This window comes from Cetorhinus maximus, chromosome 5, assembly GCF_964194155.1.
Source record: "Cetorhinus maximus chromosome 5, sCetMax3.hap1.1, whole genome shotgun sequence".
NCBI classification, from domain to species: domain Eukaryota; kingdom Metazoa; phylum Chordata; class Chondrichthyes; order Lamniformes; family Cetorhinidae; genus Cetorhinus; species Cetorhinus maximus.
Window position 1 is genome coordinate 44,316,664 of NC_135883.1, and position 22,842 is coordinate 44,339,505.

General features: G+C 44.2%; 1 protein-coding gene across 1 annotated transcript in view; it reads right to left on the minus strand.

Annotated features, from left to right (window-relative positions):
* The window catches only part of LOC144681104 (protein eyes shut homolog), a 440,210-nt gene that overhangs the window by 244,543 nt on the left and 172,825 nt on the right, over positions 1-22,842 (minus strand). The window contains exon 6 of the mRNA XM_078542836.1: positions 6,187-6,301. Within this exon, the coding sequence (XP_078398962.1) occupies positions 6,187-6,301 (115 nt within the window). The remainder of the gene's footprint in view (positions 1-6,186; positions 6,302-22,842) is intronic.

Sequence of the window (22,842 nt, forward strand, 5' to 3'; positions counted from 1 at the left end):
TTATGAACAAGAGAGATTTCTTTTAACAAGATCTCTGTGGAATTCAATTGCCCCGAAGATGAATATTAAGCTTGGGGTTACCCCTTAGCGGCCAATCTATGTTAAAAGATATCATGAGTGACCCAAGGAAAAAATAGTGTAGATTCCCATATTCTCCCTGGCATGCAGTCAAAATCTGTGCAAGGTCTGATGTGCTGGTTTGTAGGCATGTCTAGAGATTAACCGTGTGCTCATATGCTAAAGGACTGACCTTCCCCTTATGCCTTAAATATCTCAAACGATGAATATATATATGTTAGGGGGAAATAAAGGAATACAGTAGTAGTCAAGGGACTTAACTTAAAATATCCCAGCATGCAAAACCACAATTGCTAAGTAGTTAACATTTGAAGTTCAGGCTGGGACAGAGAGAATGCTGAACCTTGCACTTTCTCAGGGCTTGTGGGAATCAGCAAGGCCATACTGGACGAAGAAGAATGTAAATATGATAGATTGGGAGTTTTGGGAGTTAGGCTGGAGTCAGAGGATGGCAATAACATAGATTAAGTGTGCTCTTCAGTAAATAGGGGAAAGACAGATGGTCCCAGCTTAGATAGGAAGGCAGGTCTCTGCCTGGGTGAAGATGGGGTCAGATGATGCATGTACCTTTGTACCAGAGACTTGTCTGTTTAATGTAAACCTGTATGTTGACGAGATCGAAATCTGGAAACTGTTCTTGTACGTGATCAATAATGTATAAATATGATGAACACTTGTAGTTTAGCAGAGTACTGTCTCAAGCTGCATTGAGATGGTGCCCTCCTTGCAATTGCTCGAATAAACGATTGTAACCTGTACCTGAGTCTCCTGTGGCCCATTCATCAAAGACACCACAACAATATGTAAAATAATTATTAGTATGGTCAGCAAACTTCCAAAAGATAGAGTCTGCAGAGTTAACGTTATGAATAGATGTTTCAGACTCACTGGCTGGAATTTTCCAGCCCCTCATGCTGGCGGGATCTTCCAGTCCCGCCGATCTGAACGGAGATTTTAATGGTTCACCGGCCCCACCACGGGGAAGCCCACCACAGAGGGCGGGGGTTGGAAAATTCCAGCCATAGTCTTGCCTTGGATGGATGACATAGTGAGAAATTGCAGATGTGAATATTAGTGAGTAGAAAATTGTTGGAATGGATTTGCTATATTCTGATACGTACACCCTGGTGAGGCTCTGAGCCATGTGCTTGCCTTACTAATATTTACTGTTGTGTGTTAAGTGGTGCATGCTGTGGATCAATAAATATGGTGTGTGGGACAGGGATGTTGTGGGGAAGATTATATGAGTAAATCTATAAAACTGTTTATGGGGATTTCCTGGGTGGGATTCCCCAACTGGCTGCTGTAATTTCAGCAGAAAGCCGGTGGAAACCCCACATGTGACACATATAGGAGGCTTCAGCTAATCCTTCTCCCTTGGAAGTTACAATGGGAAACCCCTCAAGGAAATTCCCAGAACATCCGTTTGACACTTAGCCATCATAAAAGAAGCAAATCAGGTGCTGGGTTGTACCAGGAGGGTTACAACATGAGGCATAAGACGTTGTATTCAGGTGGTATAAGGCATTGATCAGACTGCTCCATGTGTGGCATTATGGTTACTTAAGCGTACTAATACTGTTCAGAGGGCGCTTTGTAACAGGGAGAATTATGGGAGTTCTGCAATAAGTCGGGAAGTGTTTTTACACAAAGGGTGGCAGAATGTAGTGTAGTTACTAGAGAGTGCAACCAAAGCAGATAATATAAATGTGTTCACCTGACAATTAGATACATTTTCAAAGAGAGAAAGAGCTACAAAATCTCTTGTGAAGATGAATAAGTGAGGTCAATATGTCCAAGAAGAGACAGTAAAGTTTAGCCTTTCTCTATTCCTAATGTAACGTGAAATTCAAGCCCACGGACCTCTCAAAGGTTATAAAATTGGGATCCTTTATTCCACTGACATCAAATCTTTATAAACATTATTGGAAAAGCTTGGCTTAGAGGAACGGACTATTCACAATGGACATTCACCACCGACACTCCAGATCCACTAGGAAACCATTGAGCCTGAAGCTGGGTAACAGAGTTGAGTTGGTGGATCTCCTATTGTTAATTTCCTGTCACCACGTGAACCAGCTTACCTTATCTCCCAGACATGGGGGGAATCTTCCACTTCTTGGGGCTTCTCGGACTCAGGATTTCTGCCCAGTTGATCTATACAGGTCTTCATCAGCTGTCTGCCCACTTCACTTCCACTTCCTCGCTCTTCAGTCACTATCAGAAGCTTCAAGCTGCCCTATTAATGGCCTTGGCTCTTACCAGGTTGCAACTCACCAATCTTGAACTTCTGCTCCTGCTTTCCTCTCTCTCTCTCAGGGACTTCACCTCTTCTCCTGATAGGACCCACTGGGTCAACGAAGCTCCCTGCCCGGCGTCCACCCTGGCCAACAACCTCTGCTGGTGGGGTCCTAGAGCCCGCAGGGAATGCCCTGTGGTGGATGCGGCTCAGAATCCAGAAGCCGATGTCGGAAGCTGGGCCACCAAGGTCCAGCTTATCTCTCCCACTACACTAAAATATATTATAAAGCTATCAAAAGCGGTGTCCATGATTAACCAGTCAGGTTTTCTTAAATAACAAATTGGGCCATACCCAGATCAAAGAACAAACTGATTAGCCTCTGCAAAAAACAGTGCCTCTCTACTCCTCATCCTCTCACCAGGATATGTTGGCATTAGGGTTGCAAATGTCATAGTTTGTTAATTATCACAGTTCTTTCAATTTAACACTCATTTCTTCCCTCTCTAGGATCTTGGATTTCTCAGTCCCCTGCTGGGCCAAAAAAGAGCATTCATATTGTATCTTTCAAGTTCTCAGACACTCTGATGTACATCATAGTCAAAAGTTATTTTGAAGTGTGTTGTTCGGCAGGCAAAGCACAGTGACTAATTTCTGCACAGCCAAATTCCCCAATCAGCAATGAGATAAATTATCAGTTGAACTTTTTGATGTTGTTAATTGAGGGATATGTATTAGATCAGATGACGTGCTCACCTCCTTTTCTTTACAGAGTGTCATGGGATTTTTTGTGTCCACTTGAACAGGCAGATGAGGCCTTGGTTTATTGACTCATCTGGGATTTCTGACAATGAAGGATTCCCTCAGTACTGAACTGTAACGTTAGGCTAAATTAGATGGTCAGGCTGGTGGGTCGAGTTTTAACCCCATGACCTTCTGGCCATTGCTGAATATTCCCAGATACTTTTATGAAACATCCTGGCAATGTGGCCAAAGGCTTCTTTTGCTTAATTGCCTGAGACACTGGTGATCACTAAATTCTGTCACTGACAACATTCTTCATGATTCTCTGCTGTCATTTAATATCAAGTATCCTTCAGAGGCCTCATTAATCATATACTTCAAACCTTTTCCCTCTGCTTGTGCGCAGAGCCAGGTCTCAGCTGCACTGAGCTTTAAATATATGCCAGGAATCAAAATTGGTCAGGTGAAGTATCCAAGTGCATGAGGAAAATGCCTTCAAACTATCTTCTCAAAGATGTTATTTTTCCCAATTGGACTGATCCTAATTTCCGAGGTCAGCAAAGTGCCAGGTGCATTTCCAAACCAATAAAAATATTTTAATGTTTTAATAACTAAATTGTGTTGAAAACACGAACCAGTCACATACAGCAAAGCAAATGAAGACAATTTTATGATTTACTACAGGTCTTTAAATAAATATAATGGTGCCAGAAAGAAACATAAAGAAAACCAGATATTTGAATTTAAAAACTTTTTGCGCACATGTATAACTTGTAACTTATTTATAGGTCCCTGTTAAAAGCAGAAAAATAATGCACTATGAAAAGTTCACAATGTTTCGGTACTAATTTTCTCGCTTTCATATATTTAATTTGCTAACTTCTCCACATCATCTCATCTGAAGATCCTTAATTGACCTTAATTCAAGCCAGGAGCTAAGAAAGAAAGGAACATTTGTATTTTTAATGCACCTTTCGCAACCTCAGGACATCCCAAGGTGATTTTCAGCCAATGAAGTACTTTTGAAGTGTGGTCACTATTGTGATGTAGGAAACACAGTTGATTTGTGCACAGTAAGACCCCACAAATAATGTGATAATGACACATAATCTGTTTGTTTTGTGCTTGATTGAGGGGTAAATATTGACTAAGACAACAGGGGTAACTCCCCTTCTCTTCTTTGAAATACTGCTTTCGCATCCACCTAAGAATGCAGAAGTGGTCGTAATTTAACATCACATCTGAGAGACAGCACCTCTGACAAAGCAGCACTCCCACTGAAGCATCAGCCTAGGTTTCTATGACCAAATTGCTGGAACTTTCTGATTCAGAGGCGAGAGTTCTATCAACTGAACCACAGTCAGTGGATGTAATCCCAGACATCTGTCATGCTGCACTGTATGCTTATATTCAAATACCCCTATGGCTTCACCTGTCCACATCTCAGTATTCTCCTCCAGCACTACAACGCACTGAGACCTCTACACATCTCCAATTCTGGCTGCCTGCGCATCCCCAATTTTCATTTCTCCACCATTGGTGGTTATGCCTTCAGCTGCATAGACTCTAAGCTTAGGATTCCCTCTCTGAACCTCTCTGCTCTCCACCTCTCCTCTTCTTTAAAACCTACCTCTTTGACCAAGTTTTGGGTGATCTTCTCTAATGCCACTCTGTGCATCAAGCTTTGTTTGACAACCACTCCTGTCAAACACTTTAGGACATATTCTTCTATTACAGGTTCAAAATAAATGCAAGCTGTTGTTATGAAAGGAACGTGCAAAAGTGGTACAGAATGATTTTCCTTGCTCTTGTGTTACCCTTTGTGACACGTGGCCAAAGTTGAAAATTCACTGTGCAGGAAATTACAGGGGTGAATCCAAATTTTACCACTTTTTGATGCAAGCTGTTTGATGTCCCAACCATCCTACTATATCCACCACCCTCCAATTTGCACCTCTATTTCTCCCCCTGCACTTCTAGAGGTGAATGCTCAAGCTGTGTCACAGGCCCCACCGATCCCTTCAACTCTACATCCAAAGGACCACTCGACAGGTTGAGCCATGGCAATGAATTCTGGTGCGCCAGTTAACCAAGAGGGATTGTAACCTGTTCTACCGCAGGCAGGCTCCCGATGCTGAACACTGTATATTTCCCAGGAATGAGAACTTTGGCTAAATTTTCCAAGCCTGGGAAAAGTGGGATCTGTTGTAAGGCTCCAACGAGCACCAGGAGATACAACATAAGCCTGTTTTCAAATCTGGAATCTCCTTAGTTCAATGAAGTGAGTCAACATAAATCACATATCCAGACTTTGATATCTCCCCTCAGAAAAATATTAAATATTATCCAAAGCAGCTGTCAGACAGAACGTACTAATATAGAGTGAAGTCATTATGGCACAGGGGTATTCAGTCCATCAAGTCCATGCCTACTCTCCATACACCAATCCAATCTGTCCCATTCCCCGTTCTAGCCCATAGCCCTGCAAGTTTATTTCCCTCAAATGTCCATCCAGTTCCCTTTTGAAATCATTTATCGTCTTCGCTTTCACTATCCATGTCGGCAGTGAGGTTCGGGTCATTACCACTCACTGCACAATAAAGTTCTTCCTCATATCTGCCCTGTATCTCTTGCCCAAAACCTTAAATCTGTCCTATTTTCTTTCTTTATTTTTTGATGTGACATGGGTGTCGCTGGCAAGACCAATTTTGTTGCCCATTCCTAATTGCCCTTGAACTGAGTGGCTTGCTAGGCCATTTCAGAGGGAAGCTAAGAATCAACCACATTGTTATGGGTCTGGAATCACATGTGGGTCAGACCAGGTAAGGACGGCAGATTTCCTTCCCTAAAGGACATCGGTGAACCAGATGGTTTTTTTTTTACAGCAATCGATGATAGTTGTCACGGTCACCATTACTGAGGCTAGCTTTATATTCCAGATTTATTAATCGAATTCAAATTCCTTAACCCTTGTACCATCAGCAAACAGATAGTCTTTCTTTGTCCATCTTATGTAAACTGTCATAATCTTGTACACCTCTATCAAATATATTTGGACAAACATTTGGAATTTTCTATGCCAGTTGTGTCACTGATGCTTTAGCAAATTACTTAAAATTACTTACAGTGAATCCATCCTTTAAATTAAGACACAGTCCAGAATGAAAGCAGTTGATGCTGAGGAGATTGCAGTAGTCAATTGCTGCCTCACAGTTTCTTCCAGTAAATCCTGGCAAGCACCTGTGAAGATATCAGGGCATTAGACAATCACAGATGGAGGAGGCAGGAGCCTATACCAGCTACTCAGATAACACAAGTGTACTTCATGCAACACAGTTGCTGGGTTTCTCTCCACCATTTGTCATCTCCATAGCACAAGAATCAGTGCAATACCATTAATTTAGCACTAAAGCGTTTTTTAAAAAATCATCATGGGTTGCAGGCATCCCTGGCTAGGCCAGCATTTATTGCCTATCCCTAGTTGCTCTTGAGAAGGTGGTGGTGAGCTGTCTTCTTGAGCTGCTGCAGTCCATGTGGTGTGGGAACACCCACAATGCTGTTAGGAAGGGAGTTCCAGGATTTTGACCCAGAGATAGTGAAGGAACGGCGATATATTTCCAACTCAGAATAGTGAGTGTCTTGGAGGGGAATTTCCAGGTGGTGGTGTTCCCATGTATCTGCTGCCCTTGTCCTTCTAGATGGTGGTAGTTGTGGGTTTTGAAAGATCCTGTCTAAGGAGCCTTGATGAGTTTCTGCAGTGCATCTTGTAGATGGTACACACTACTGCTACTCGGTGGTGGAGGGAGTGAATGTTTGTGGATGGGGTGCCAATCAAGCGGGCTGCTTTGTCCTGGATGGTGTCAAGCTCCTTGAGTGTCTTTATATAGGGCCTTTCACAACCCTAAGACACCCCAAAGCATTTTATATCCAATGAAGTATTTATTGAAATGTAGTCCCTGTTGTAATGTAGGAAGCATGGCAACTAATTTGCACACAGCAACAGATCCCACAAACAGCAATGAAGCAAGTCAGCGGATACTTTGCTTTTAGGTGCATGTTGAGGGATGCCACAGAGAAATCCCCTTCTCTTTTTAAAATAGTGCCGTGGGATTGTTTACATTTATCTAAAAAGGCAGACAGGGCCTCAGTTACAATTTCATCTGAAAGACAGCACTTCTGGCAGTGTAGCACTCCTTCAGTACTGCACTGGAGTGTCGGGCTAGTTTTTTGTCTACCAGGAAGCCGGAGAGGCTTGAAGCCACAACCTTCTGGCTCAAAGACGATCGTGCTGCCTCTGACTGACAGTTATCAAGCACTCTGACACTTCTTACCATATACTGGTCCCATGTGTGTAACAAGCTAGCTCTTTATTTTCAACACTGCGAGCAGTGTAGTTAAAACACAGATGAACTCACACTCAAAGTGATAGAACTATAATTGTTTAATCCACAAAACCCCAAGGTGACAGCCCTTCCAATCTCTATTTGAATTGCTGAGTCCTTGACTTTTCAACAGTAAAATTTATACTGGGATAAACCTCCCCCAAGTATTCCTAATCAATGGATGCACATCTATTGACAGAACACACACAAAGTGATTGTTGGCACTTTCAGCGTTGATCAGCATGAATCCAGCCAACAAAATAAAACAGATTGGTTTCTGACTCAGTAATAGGGAACTGGGATCTTGTCAATTATTTTCATATTGACAATGCTTTCGTTGGCAAATATATCTAGAAAGATCTAATTTTGAACATCTGTACTAATGAAGCCAGCTTAACCTTGAGACTGATGTCGGTCACAAGCAAATTTGGCTCATACTTTTACAGGCTATATTACTGTGTTGCTGGGTTGGAGTAGTTTCAATAAATTCTCAAAGTCTGTTAGCTACTAAACACTCTAACTTTATTATAACACACTTACAGTTATGAGAACACCCCTTATACTAGCTTCTGATCAGGCTTGCTCTTCCAGGATCTCAGATCACATAAGTGTATATTACTTCCTTCCATGACAATGCAGACTGTTACAGTTAACCCTTAATGGAATTTAGTGTCATATACTCCAAGGCCAGAATATTGCCATCGGCGTGCGGGGGTGGGCCCAACATACTGACGCGCAAAATGACGCGAGATGATTTCGGGCGTGTGTCCCGACGTCATTGCGCGTCATTTAGATCTTTCGTTTGGCGGGTGCGCACCCAATGACCTGTCAAAGGCCTATTAAGGCCATTAGGGGAGTAATTTAAATAATTAACAGCACAGCCCGTCCAACCTTAAGGTTGGCGGGCAGATGAAGAGTCCAAGTGGCCTTCACATTTTTCAGGAAACCTCATCCACAGGCGGGATGAGGTTTTCTGAAGGTTTAATAAAATCAATCAATAAGTTTTGTTAAATTGACAAACATGTCCCTGCTCATGTGACACTATCACATGAGGGGGTGTGTAAATAATTTTTCTCTTTCTTTATTAAAAAATTTCAACATGTACTTAATCTCCCTGAGGCAGCTCCGTGCCTCAGGAAGATTTCTGCGCTCTTTGCGCATATGCGCGAACAACACAAGCCCTAACTCTCTCTCCTCCCCCCACCTGCATAGGTAGCGCTGAGCACTAATTGGCCCGCCCACATAAAATGGCAGCATGCAGCCGATTGCGGGCGGCGATCAGCTCCGCGCCTGCCCCCACCTGCTCCCACCCATTTCTGGCCCAATATACTATATCTCACAACCACACCTGCCAAGTCACTGTTCAGACTTTAAGGTTCTCCAACATTCCGGGATATAGAATCTTCAGGCGAGACAGGGGAGGGGGTAAAAGAGGAGGAGGCGTTGCATTATTAGTTAAGGAGTCAGTTACTGCAGTAAGGAGAGATGATATCTTGGAGGGGGCATTGAATGAAGCTTTGTGGGTAGAGCTTAGGAATAAAAAATGGGCAGCCACATTGTTAGGTGTTTATTATAGACCCCCAGATAGTCAGCGGGAAATTGAGGAGCAAATATGTGCACAATTTGCAGAGGTGTGTAAAAACAATAACAATAGGGTAATTATATTAGGTGATTTCAACTTTCCCAACATTAATTGGGATAGACATAGTGTTAAGGGCTTGGATGGAATAGATTTCTTGAAATATGTTCAGGAGAACTTTTTAGATCAATATGTAGAGGGTCCAAAAAGGGACGGCGCAGTGCTGGACCTAATTATGGGGAATGAGGCCAGACAGGTGGCTGAGGTGGTGGTGGGCGAGCATTTTAGTGATAGCGACCACAACATGATTCAGTTTAAGTTTGTTATGGACAAAGAAATAGACAAGTTGCAAAAAATGTTTTGGATTGGGGGAGAGTGGATTTCAGTAAAATAAGGCAGGATCTGGCCAAGGTAGACTGGGAACAGCTACTTGTGGGGAAATCTACAGAGGAGCAGTGGGGGGCATTCAAAAAGGAAATGGGGAGGGTACAGGCTCAACATGTTCCCTCTAGGGTGATAGGAAAGAGTAACAAGCCCAGAGAATCATGGATGACCAGAGATATTCAGATTACAATGAGAAGGAAAAGAGAGACTTTTAGCAGGTACAAGGGAAGCAAATCAGCGGAGGCATTAGTGGAGTACAGAAAGTGCAGGGCGGAGCTTAAGAAAGCAATTAGGAGAACAAAGAGGGGGATATGAGAAAGCTCTGGCTGGGAAAAGTAAGGAAAATCCCAAGATATTCTATAAGTATATCAATGGGAAGAGGATAACCAGGGAAAGAGTAGGGCCCATAAGGCACCAAGGGAGCAATCTATGGGTGAAGCCAGATGATATCGCTAGAGTGTTGAATGAATACTTCACATCCATCTTCACCCAAGAGAATGAGGATGAAGGTATCGAACTCAGGGAGAGAGACTGCGAGGTTCTTAAGCAAATTGATATAGGGTATTGGAGGTGCTGGCAGACTTAAAAGTGGATAAATCTCCAGGTCTGGATGATTTGTGTCCCAGACTGCTGAGGGAGGCAAGGGAGGAGATCGCAGGGGTTCAGTCCCAAATTTTTAATTCCACTCTGGCCACAGAGGAGGTGCCAGAGGACTGGAGAACAGCTAATGTGGTTCCGCTATTTAAGAAGGGTTGTAGAGATAAGCCAGGGAACTACAGGTCAGTGAGTCTCACGTCAGTGGTAGGAAACTATTGGAGAAAACTCTGAAGGAGAGAATCTATCTCCACTTGGAGAGGCAAGGTCTGATCAGAGATAGTCAGCGTGGCTTTGTCAGAGGGAGGTCATGCCTAACAAATTTGATTGAATTTTTTGAGGAGGTGACCAGGTGTGTAAATGAGGGTAGTGCAGTTGATGTAGTTTATATGGATTTCAGCAAAGCCTTTGACAAGGTCCCACATGGGAGACTTATAAAGAAGGCAAATGCACATAGGATACAGGGTAAATTGATAAGGTGGATTCAAAATTGGCTTAGTTGTAGGAGACACAGTGTGATGACAGAAGGCTGCTTTACTGACTGGAAGCCAGTGTCCAGTGGCGTACCACAGGAATCTGTGCTGGCTCCCCTATTATTCGCCATTTATATAAACAACATAGATGACTATGTGGGGGTTAGGAGTAGTAAGTTTGTGGATGACACAAAGATTGGCTGAGTGGTTAACAATGAGGTTGAGTGTCTTGGGCTACAGGAAAATATAGACAGGATGGCCAAATGGGCAGATAAGTTGCAGATGGAATTTAACCCTGAAAAGTGTGAGGTGATACACTTTGGAAGGAGTAATTTGACAAGGAAGTATTCAATGAACGGCATAACACTAAGAAGTTCTGAGGAACAAAGGGACCTTGGCATGTGAGTCCATAGATCTCTGAAGGCGGAGGGGCATGTTAGTGGGGTGGTGAAAAAGGCATATGGGGCATTTGCCTTTATCAATCGAGGCATAGATTACAAAAGAAGGGAGGTCATGTTGGAGTTTTATAGAACCTTGGTGAGGCCACAGCTGGAGTAGTGTGTGCAGTTCTGGTCGCCACATTATCGGAAGGATGTGATTGCACTGGAGGGGGTGCAGAGGAGATTCATCAGGATGTTGCCTGGGATAAAACATTTAAGTTATGAAGAGAGGTTGGATTGACTTGGGTTGTTTTTGTTGGAGCAGAGAAGACTGAGGAGCGACCTGATCGAGGTGTACAAGATTATGAGGGGCATGGACAGAGTGGATAGGGAGCAGCTGTTCCCCTTATTTTAAGGGTCAGTCAGAAAGGGACATAAGTTCAAGGTGAGGGGCAGGAGGTTTAGGGGGGGGGATGTGAGGAAAAACTTCTTTACCCAGAGGGTGGTGATGGTCTGGAATGCGCTGCCTGGAAGGGTGGTGGAGCTGGGTTGCCTCACATCCTTTAAAAAGTACCTGGATGAGCACTTGGCATGTTATAACGTTCAAGGCTATGGGCCAATTGCTGGTAAATGGGATTAGGTAGGTAGGTCAGATGTTTCTCACATATCGGTGAAGACTTGATGGGCTGAAGGGCCTCTTCTGCACTGTGTGATTCTGTGACTCTGTGATTCTGTGATTCCTGGAAACCAATGCTTCAGTCTCCTAGTCATTCTGAACATTTCAGTGTTTTGTAGACCCATAGGAAATGTTGCCTCATTTTGGTCTCTTAGGTAAACGTTGTTTCTCTTTCTCTCTCCATGTTCTCTTCTTGTTGTCTCTTCTTTCTCTTTCATGTTCTCTTACATTGATAAGTGTTGTGTTGCCTTCACGAGTCTACTATATTGAGTTCTCCTCTTTCTTGTAGGGAATAAGGCACTCTCATCCTGATGCCTCTCTTCAGGATGCTGTTGGACAGCATTCGAACTAGTAGATGGTTCAGAGTCACCTGCTTTCATTTTCTTTTATTTGTGATGATTGCGACCTCTCTGGTCTCTGTTTTTCACACTGTTGCGCAGTTGCAATCAAAGCTCTTCTGTTCCTTCTCACTGGCCTTGTAGGAAAAGATGACATTAGTGGCTCTTTGTTTCCTGTTAGTGTATTGTACATGTGATACACCTGGACATCTTTTCTTCCAGTGATTTCTAGAGACCCAGCCACCAAACCGAGCACCGTGCTCTGGCTTTGCATCTGGTAAGAACTAAACGATCTTGATGTCGGCGTTGTAAGATTGCAAGTCTCAATTCTATTGGGATTACTATTCTATCATTGTATACCAGTAAATCATCGATCACTGTCAGATGTGCCTTCTGCTCAAAATGCGACCACAAGATGGTCTGCATGTTCACCATTCTCTATTGCAAAAACTCTAATCTGCTTACATTTCACATCTAATTTCTGTGCCTCTCTGATTTCACTCAATCTCCATGTAATTTCTGGTAAAGTATGGACTGTCATTAGCAAACCCCTCAGCCTGAATGTTTCGGTTGTAGGGCGAACACGGTCGGCGGGCCCGGGAGCGGCCGGGAAACGGGACCCCGACCGCAATCGGCCCCCAACCACAATTTCACGCTGGCTGGCCAATTAACAGCCAGCCAGTGGGAAACCCATGCTGAAAAGTTCAGCGGTGCAGGGGTGGGGGTGGGAAGAGGGCGAGCGATGATGTCACTGCGGGCCTGGGTGAGCGCTTCGAGAGCGCTCCTCGAAGGCAGACAGCTGCCTCAGGGAGCTGCAGACCTGCAAATAATGAAATGAAGCAGTAAAAAGCTGCAAAAAAAAAAGTCCATGCATCACAATGAAGCACCTGAAAGCATACCTCATAAAAATGCTGTCCCCAGATTTTTAAAATATTTTCTTTCCTAATGGAGATTTCATCCTGCCCTTGGACAAGGTTTCATGAAAAATGTAAAGGCCGCCTGGCCAATTCACCCATCTGCCAACTGTAAAGTTGGATGTGCCACGAAAAATCACAGGCAATTGGGCCGTTAATGGGCTTAACTGCCCGCTTAATTGTTGGCGGGCGCACTTCTGACTTTTGCGCGTGCCCACCAAGCGAAACATTGCATAAGTGACATCGGGAATGTTGCCCGTGATTTTACGCCCAATCATGTCAGGCGGGCGCCCGCCCACGGGATGTAAAATTCTGCCCCTCATCTTCTTCCACAAATTCAATATTGCATCTTTCTGGATTCTCTATTTCAATGCGTGAAAATGTGTCTGCTGTGACATGCACTATTTATCTCTACTTTGGTTCACAGAGAACTCTGCCAAAAGACTGACATCCTCAGCCAGTCAGTCCCTCAGCTCCATCTATGTCCTCACCTTCAGCCGAGAGGACTCCTCCTCCATTGAAGAGCTGAAAATAAGCAGCCTGGAAGATCCGTTAAAGCGTTTACCCACACCCTCCACCAGCGCAGAGACACACACCTTGGTGGGACCTCGATCTAGAGCAGGCTCAGGTTCACAATTTGGTGATGATCACATGGACACGTGTCCGCAGCAGGAGGAGGCAGGTTTAGCCGAGCTCCCTGGCAGTCAGAGGGCTGCTGGGGAAGAGGCATCTGTGAGGTCTGAGTCAGATGGCGAGCCTCTGGCTTCGGCCTTCCGACCCATCCTGGAGAGTCAGCAGAAGGCAGGGGAACATCATGCAGAGCTATTGGAAGCCCTCAACAGAGTGGCACGTGAGTCAGAGGAATGCGTCCACCTGTTCTCTGATGAATTAGTGCCCATATGTGCGTGTATGGAGGTCTCCATGAGGAAGATGGCAGATGCCATGGACACTCTGGTCCAGCAGAACGTGGTGATGTGCACAGACCTGCACTCCATCGTGGTGGCCATGGGTGAGTTCCTGCAGTGGCAACATGAGGGGGGAACAGGGCACCTTGACATCCCCCAGATGCTCTTTCCCCTCAAGGAGTCAAGCCGGGGCCCTTGGGCACCCGAAGGGAGGAGGAGCAGCAGCTGGACACCCCTGATTCATCCACTCAGGAATCTCAGAGGCTGTCCTCTCCCTCCAAGTCTACTATGCCTGTGATCCCCTCAACCTCATCCTCTGTCACTGCAGAGGGAGCAGCTGGCCCACAGGAGGACAGCCAAAGCAAGCCAGGGCCCTCAAGGCCTCAGATCTCCAGAGGACTCACACCGACGTCATCAGAGGCAACAGGGCCAACCATTGCACAGGCTGTCTCCACCCCTGCTGCAGATGCCAGGGCAGCACCTAGAAGTCTGAGACGTTCAAAAGTTAAGGACTTCTGATCAGAGTTGTTTGCACAGGTGAACACATTTTGTCACTTTATAATCTGAAAATATATTCACTTTCACTGAATAATGTGTAATGGCATCTTTCAGCTTCATTGACAGGCTACACGATTGCTCCCACTGCATCCCCCCCACCACCAGCTGGCTGCAAGCAGTCGGCCCATGAGTGTTTCTGGAGGGAGAAGTGTGTGTGCGCCAGTGCCTTTCAGAGCCACGTGCAGTATTCTCCCATACATGCAGTTCCTTCCTCCATCACATTCATCTCAATGTCCTGAGCATTTTGAATGCTGCCTGCTGGGTTTCACTTTCAGTTGTCCATCTGAGCTGACCTGTATCTCCGCCCACCCATTGATCACACTCCCATGCAGCAACTGTTCTCGCTCACTGTGACTCTCATTTCACTTTCAATTTAGCAATCATGGTGCATCTAACATTTTTCTTCAGGGCCCCTTCTTTCTCCTCCCCCATTCACCCATTTCCTTTCGCCCATCACTGTCGACATCCCCCCAGCATCACCTTCCACCTCCCCTACATGACTTACCAGCTACAACCCTTTTCTTTTGGGGATGTCCTGGTGAATGAGCTCCTTCCCGAAAATCCCACCCCCATCTACGTTAACCTCCCCAACCTCCTCCATCCCACCTCCAGCATCCATGTCTGCCGAGTCCCCATCACCCACCCTCGCCGTCCCTTCTACCCATACCCATCACCCTGCCACCCTACCACCTCACTCTAACCTCGGTCATTCTCACCATTCCCTCCTACCACGCCCACCTTCAGTTCTCTCCCCAGGAGGCAGTCATGGACTCAACAGAACCCTCCCTTTCACGTTCACCTAGACATCCACCCTCTCTGGACTCCTTCCCCTCTTGGAACTTCTCCCGCGCCTTGGAACTCCTTCCCCCCCCAACCCTGGACTCTCTCCCTCCTCCCTTGGAACTCCTTCCCACCCCCAAGACACTCAGCTGCCTCCCCCCACCCCATTAAGTCCTTCCCCTTTTCATACTCCTTCCCCCACCCTTACTCCTTCCTCCACCCGGACCCCTTCCCCCTCTAAACTTCCCTTACACCTTCCATCCCCCTTTACACCAACCTCCCCAGTTGCTGTCTTCTCCCCCTTTACCCCCTCCTCCCCCCATACTCCCTCCCCCCATAACCTCACCCCCGTGACACCTTTGTTCTCCCTCTCCCAACCTTATCTCTCTCCCAGTTGATCCTAGACCTTCCTCTCCCACCCCCTGGGTACATCTTCCTCTCCCAAACAGAGCTGGACCTTCCTCTCCACCCCGTCAACCATCATCCATTGTGAGCAGACCCTCAATGTGACTTTTCACCTTCTGTGAGCTGCTTCGCGGTAGAGCCATGTCTGTGAGAATCCACCCAGCATGCAATGGGCGTTCCTCCAGGGTCCCATTGCTGTTGGGCTCCAGCATCTTCTGCTCCTTGGATGTCCGCGATGTGGGCAAGGCCCTGACGCTAAGTCCTGAGTTCCGCATGTTGCACTTGTCAAGACATGTTCTACACTGGCATGGTTTCCCGCTGACGTGCTCGTATGATCCAGCGTGGGGTGATGATTCCGGCAAGCTGGGTTTATGATAATATGCAGATGTATTACAATGAGGTTCCCAACGTCCGATGGCGGAAAACGTGGCCTGCCATCGACGGGCAGAGCAGACGATCGCAAACTGGTTTCATGACGCCGTGAAACTGATTTCTGGCCTTCTCATCATATTGTCCGCTCACACCGGCAAACACGTCCAACACTAGCGGGCACAGAAAATTCCGGCCCTTGTTCCAATTGCAGCTTTTAAAGTAGTTATTTTAAGAAACTTCTATTTCTTCTCTTTTGTTTTGACTTGCTAGGATATTCAATAGTCTTCTAGAATTCTGGTGGAACAGCTCTTAATGGGAGGTACCCAAGGCATCACAATTGCATTAGGTGTTAATTTGTACTGGCCCAACATTTCCTGACATTGTATAGTGTGGCCCTTTAAGAGGAAACATTTGATGTTGCACTGCTGCTACTTTTTCGCCTTATTCTACAATCTCACAGTGCCTATCTAAACATGGGACTCACTAGATCTCATCTCTCCCTATAGCTGTATGGTGTTGCTCCTTTAAGGGGAAGCACCCAGGTGAGTTTGATGCATGATTCTTATCAACCTGCTTAAAGGAAATCCCATTGAGACAAGTGTACCTACAGAACATGGCTGTTTTATTGTGACCGATGGGCAAAAAATTGAATTATTGTTTTGATAGTCCACATTTTACTATTTGGATTTCATTTGTTTTAATGTTTTTGCAACTTTCTCAAAACATCAGTTGTGTGTGCAGTATTTCACGCTGAAATTTTAGCATGTTGCACCTTTAGGTGAAGAACTAATGGCCTCCCAGTGGGATTGAGTTAGCCCAAACTGGCTAAAATCTCACTAACCTGTTTAAAACCGACACTGCCATCTGTGCCCATTTGTCCTTCGAAAACCAGTCTGTTCCATAGATCCCTGTCATGGTCAACAGACCTCACATAAAATTCCTAATTTATCCGATTTATCCATTTGATTTCGTCATGTCAGCCTCAGCTTGGTAGCACTCGCTCCTCTGAGTCAGAAGGTTTTGGGCTCAATTCCTGCATTAGAGACTTGAGCACATTGTCCAGGCAGTAACTCCAGTGCAGTATTGAAGGAGTGCTGCACTTTCAAAGATGTCATCTTTTAGCTAAGATGCCAAACAGAAGCCCTGTTTGTCTTCCAAATTGGATGTGAAAGCTCCCATGACACTATTTTGAAGGTGAACAGGAAAATTCTGATCAATATTCATTCCTCAACCAACATCACTAAAACAGATGAACTGGGCACAACATTATTTGTGGGAACTGGCTGTTGTGTTTTCTAAATTACAGCAGTGAATACACTTTACAAGTATTTCTTGAAGTGGGCTATTTAAATGGAAATTCTTTCTTTCTTGCTACATCTCATTTGTTTAAATGGATCATCGTTCCTTGTTTCTTCAGTAGTGTGCTCCTTTTCATGGATTACTTCCCCAGACAGTTTATCTTCAGATTGAGCAACTCTAATTGGACTACCTTTGTTGAGGTGTTTATTTTGTTGAGGAAAGCTGGTGTCTGAGATGCAATCACCTCAACACTCCAGTTGTGTGAAGAGAACTCTCCTATGTCTTATTATTTACAATGGTGTCTTCGCTATCATTGACTTTCATCTTATCCCCAGCTGGTAGTGCGGGTCTGTCGTGTTTCAGAAACTTTTGACCATTTTTCCACAAAAAGGTGTTGGGCAAAAAATTGCTTTTAATAATGGGCTTTGAACAGAAAACTATTCACAGGAGTTTTTTTTTAAATGACAATAGGAATGGCTGGTTGAATAAAGACCTAGCCTGTCTTCCACCATTCTGGTAGTCACAAAATACAATAATAATATAGTCATTGACTAACCATAATAATCAGCAAGACCTCTTGCGCAACAACACAGCAACAACATTCAGTCTTAGGTTGATAGCTAGTAAGTAACATATGGACACCACAAGTGCCAGGCAATGACCCTCAGCAACAGAGAGATTCTAAGCATCTTCCCTTCACATTCAATGGGAGTACTGTTGTTGAATCCCATCAACATCCTGAGGGTCACCATTGATCAGAGACAACTGGGCCAGCCATATAAATACTATGGTTACAAGACAAGGCCAGAGGCTGGGAACTCTGAGACAAGTAACTAACCTCCTGACTCCCCAAAGCCTGGCCAAGATCTATAAGGCACAAGTAGGGAGTGTGATGGAATACTCTCCATTTACCTGGATGAGAGCAGCTCCAACAACACTCAAGAAGCTGGACATCATCCAGGGCAAAGCAGCCCACTTGATTGGCATCCCATCCACCACCTGAAACATTCACTTCTCTAGCAAAAAAAGGCTGCAGTGTGGACCATCTAAAAGGTGCACTGCAGCGACTCGCCAAGGCTTCTTCGAAAGCGCCTTCCAAATCCATGACCTCTACTGCCAGGAATAACAAGGCCAGTACACACATGCAAACACCATCTCCTGCAAGCTCCCCTTAAAATTACATTGCAGCCTGACTCGAACTATATTGCCATTCATTCAATGTCTCTAGTTAAAATTCTGGAAATCCCTACCAAACAGCATGGGAGTACCTACACCACAGGAACTGCACTAGTTCAAAAGGCAGTTCACCACCACCTTCTCAAGGGCAATCGGGGTTGGAAATAAATGTTGGCCTTGCCAACAATGACCACATTTCATCAATGAATGAAAAAAAAAATCTGTCAATGAGTCTACAACAGACCAAGACATGAGACGTGGAAAGCTCCCTGTAGCAGACAGCTTTGGAAACCAGGGGTTCAAAGTCACCTATTCCTCGCAAGAACTTCAGATGAAGAGCGGTTAATGTACCCAACAGAAATTGTTTATCCCAGAAATTAAACAAACAATTCAATTGCTGGTTAATTGGAAAACACTGGTTCTCCACAGTGTTATTCTGCCATTAACACTTACTCTGGACCAATGCTTTGTTTCTTTACTACAACCATTAAGACTTATTTTGCCTTGTGTTCCATCATATATTTGTTATTTAATCTCCCCCGCCCTTTAACCTATCCATGACCTTCCCTCTTGTTTCACCTGACCCTCTCCCCTTTCTCAACAGCATAAAACTGATCACATCCCTACGTCTCTTCAGTTCCAAAGAAGAGTCATATTGGGCTCAGAAAATTGACTGTTTCTCTCCATGGATGCTGCCAGACTTGCTGAGATTTTCCAGCACTTGCTGTTTTTATTGCAGAGGAGTTAGTCAGGCAAAATGATTGAAATGGGGTAATATATGTGGTCATTATTTTTATGCCATAACATGGATATCAGTTACATCGATCAAACTAAATGAATTAACTATTCCTCTATTGGTTCACCTCAATTTACTGAGTAAAACTAAACTTCAACTCATTCATTGTAAACTCAGTGTGCCTTCAGGGATATTGAAGAAATACATACAAGTTCATCCTACTCAGAAGTCAGAAGATCAAGTCCCAGTCTTTAGTGCAAAATCCAATGGACACAACCAGTGCATTAGTGAGGGAGTGTTGCACCTTCGAAGGTGCTCTCTATTGGACTCGACATTAAACTCAGGCCCTGTCTGCCCTCTGCACAAGATTACATGGCAATATTTGAAGAAAAGCAGAGTTCTCCCCAGAGTCCTGGCCAAAATATATCCATCGAACAACACTTAAAAAAGAGTTTACATGTTACTCTTTGTGGATCATGCTAAGTGAAAATTGGCTGCTGTGTTTCCTACGATGTCTGTAAAGTACTTCGGGATATACTAACCAATATTGTGAAATTTCCTTATTCACTTCCTTTCTTAATCAAGACAATTGATACGTATCATCTTACTCTGCTTAAATTCATCTGTACCAGCAAATCTGAGGACACAATTGTTTGTCCTTTGGATGTTTTATTTGCATGTGATAGAATGAAACTTCCCTTCTGAAAATAAAAATAAGCAATAAAAAAGGCTTGCATTTATAGAGCACCTTCCATGGCCATTGTACACCTCTAAGCGCTTAACAGTCATAAGAACATAAGAACTAGGAGCAGGAGTAGGCAATTCAGCCCCTCGAGCCTACCCCGCCATTCATTACGATCATGGCTGATCTCATTTTAGCCTCAACTCCAATTTCCCGCCCTCTCCCCGTAACTTTTCAACCCGTTACTAATTAAAAAATCTATCTTCTCCTTAAATTTATTCAGCGTCTCGGCATCTACTGCACTCTGAGGTAGTGAATTCCACAGATTCATGACCCTTCGAGAAAAGCAATTCCTCTCATCTCTGATTTAAATCTACCACCCCTTAGCCTAAAGCTATGGCCTCTCATTCTAGAATGCCCCACAAGGGGAAACATCTGCTTCACGTCTATTTTGTCTACCCTTCAGCATCTTATATACCCCAATTAGATCTCCTCTCATTTTTCTAAACTCTAGCCAGTATAGGCCTAAACTACTCAATCTCTCCTCATAAGACAAGCCCCGCATCTCTGGAATCAATCTAGTGAACCTCCTCTGAACTGCCTCCAATGCAACTACATCCTTCCTCAAGTAAGGGGACCAAAACTGTGCACAGTACTCCAGGTGCGGTCTCACCAATGCCTTGTACATTTGCAACAACACTTCCCTATTTTTATACTCTATTCCTTTGGCAATAAATCTCAAAATTCCATTTGCCTCCCTTATTACCTGCTATACCTGCATACTAGCTTTCAGCGATTCATGCACGAGGACACCCAGATCCCTCTGCACAGAAGCATTCTGAAATTTCTCTCCATTTAAATAATAAGTCATCTTTTTATTCTTCTGACCAAAATGGATAACCTCACACTTATCCACGTTAAACTCCATCTGCCAAATTTTGGCCCATTCACCTAACCTGTCTATATCCATTTGTAAATTTCTTATTTCTTCATTGCAACTTATTTTCCCACCTATTTTGGTGCCATCTGCAAATTTAGCTATAGTACCTTCTATCCCTGAATCCAAGTCATTAATATAGATTATAAATAGTTGGGGCTCAAGGACCGAACCCTGTGGCACTCCTCTAGTTACAGCTTGCCATCCAGAAAAAGACCCATTTATCCCGACTCTCTGCTTTCTGTTGGTTAGCCAATCCTCTATCCAAACTAACATATTACCTCTAACTCCGTGTGAATCTTGTGTATTAATCTTTTGTGCGGCACCTTATCAAAGGCCTTCTGGAAATCCAGATATACTACATCTACAGGATCCCCATTATCCACTTTGCTTGTCACATCTTCAAAGAACTCCAGCAAATTAGTCAAACACGATTTACTCTTCATAAAACCATGCTGACTCCGATGGATTGCATTTTGACTTTCCAAAAGCCCTATTACTACTTCCTTAATAATGGATTCCAACAATTTCCCAATGACAGACATTAAACTAATTGGTCTATAGTTTCCTACTTTCTACCTCCCCGCCCCCCTTTTTGAATGAGGGCGTTATATTAGCATTTTTACAATCCACTGGAACCTTTCCAGAATCCAGGGAATTTTGGAATATTATAGCCAATCCATCCAATATCTCTTCTGCCACTTCCTTTAAGACCTTGGGATGTAGGCCATCAGGTCCTGGGGACTTGTCACCCTTTAATCCCAATAGTTTGCGCAGTACTTTTTCTCTAGTAATGGTGATTGTTCTAAGTTCCTCCTTCTCTATACCCTCTGCACTACCTGTTACTAACGGGGTGGTATTAGTGTCCTCCACCGTGAAAACTGAGGCAAAATATTGATTAAGCGTCTCTGCCATTTCTGCGTTCCCTACTATTAACTCCCCAGTCTCATCCTCCAAGGGACCAACATTCACTTTAGCTACTCGCTTTCCTTTTATATACTTGTAGAAGCTTTTGCTATCAGTTTTTACATTTTGCACTAGTTCATACAGTCTATGAAGTACTTTTGAAATCTTGTGACTGCAGCCAGTTTGCACACAGCAAGCTTGACAAACAGCAATGTGATCGTCAGCAGATAATCTGTCTTTGTGACGTTGATTGAGGAATAAATTTTGGTCAGGACACTGGGGGAGAACTCCCCTGCTCTTCCTCGAATTAGTGCCGTGGGATCTTTTATGTCCACCTCAGAGGCAAGATGGGGGCCTCAATTTAACTTCTCATCCGAAAGGCAGCACCTCCAGCAGTGCAACACTTCCTCAGCACTGCACTGGAACGTCAGACTAGATTTTTGCTCTGGTATCCTGAAGTGGGACTTGAACACACAATCTTCTGACTGAGGCAAGAGTGCAACCCACTGAGCCATGGCTGACAATGTCAGTATTAATAAAAAATCTGCCTTCACCTGCAAAGTACAGCAATTAGGTATAGAATGGTTGTAAAGACAGAGTTAACAATGGCCCAGACTTTTGCCATGACAGAGAGCCTCTCTGAAAATGGCGGAAGTGGCTGAAAATTCTACATCTTGCTCCCTGAACACAGTAACTCCCATTTTCACAGAGATGGGATTGGGGGCAGGGCAAGTTGCACATGCGCAGTTTACAGAGGCAGCTGGCCATATAAATAATCAGCTGCCTCCACTGAAGTGGGATACTGGTAGGCCAGGAGTGTGAAACCCAGAATGGTCATTGGAGACATGGACAGGTATGTCAAAATGAACTCTCAAAACTGTCAGAAGCACCTGTCAAAGGGACAATGAAAGGGAGTTATCAAGCTGTTAAGGCATTTAAAAGTCCTGCCCTTTGAATATTTGAAAAAAGATGTCAGGAGTGTGAAAAAAAAAATAATTGCTTGCTATTTCATTCTGCCTGTTGACATAAGCCTGAATGCTTCCATTACTGGATTACTGCTGCATGACTGATTTCACAACCATCCATTATCACGGTAGGGTGCCTACTATTTCACAGCTTGACTGACAGCTACAAGTGGTCAGAGATTCTTTAAGTGGGACTATGTATTCCTGTATTTGTTGGTTTGCACTTGAATGAAATGTTTGTTGTTATAAGGCTTTATTAGCTGAAGGAATGTAAATATAGTAGATAGGTTTTATGAATGAGGGGTTTTTTCAATACAGTAGTCTGCAATAGACATTTAGA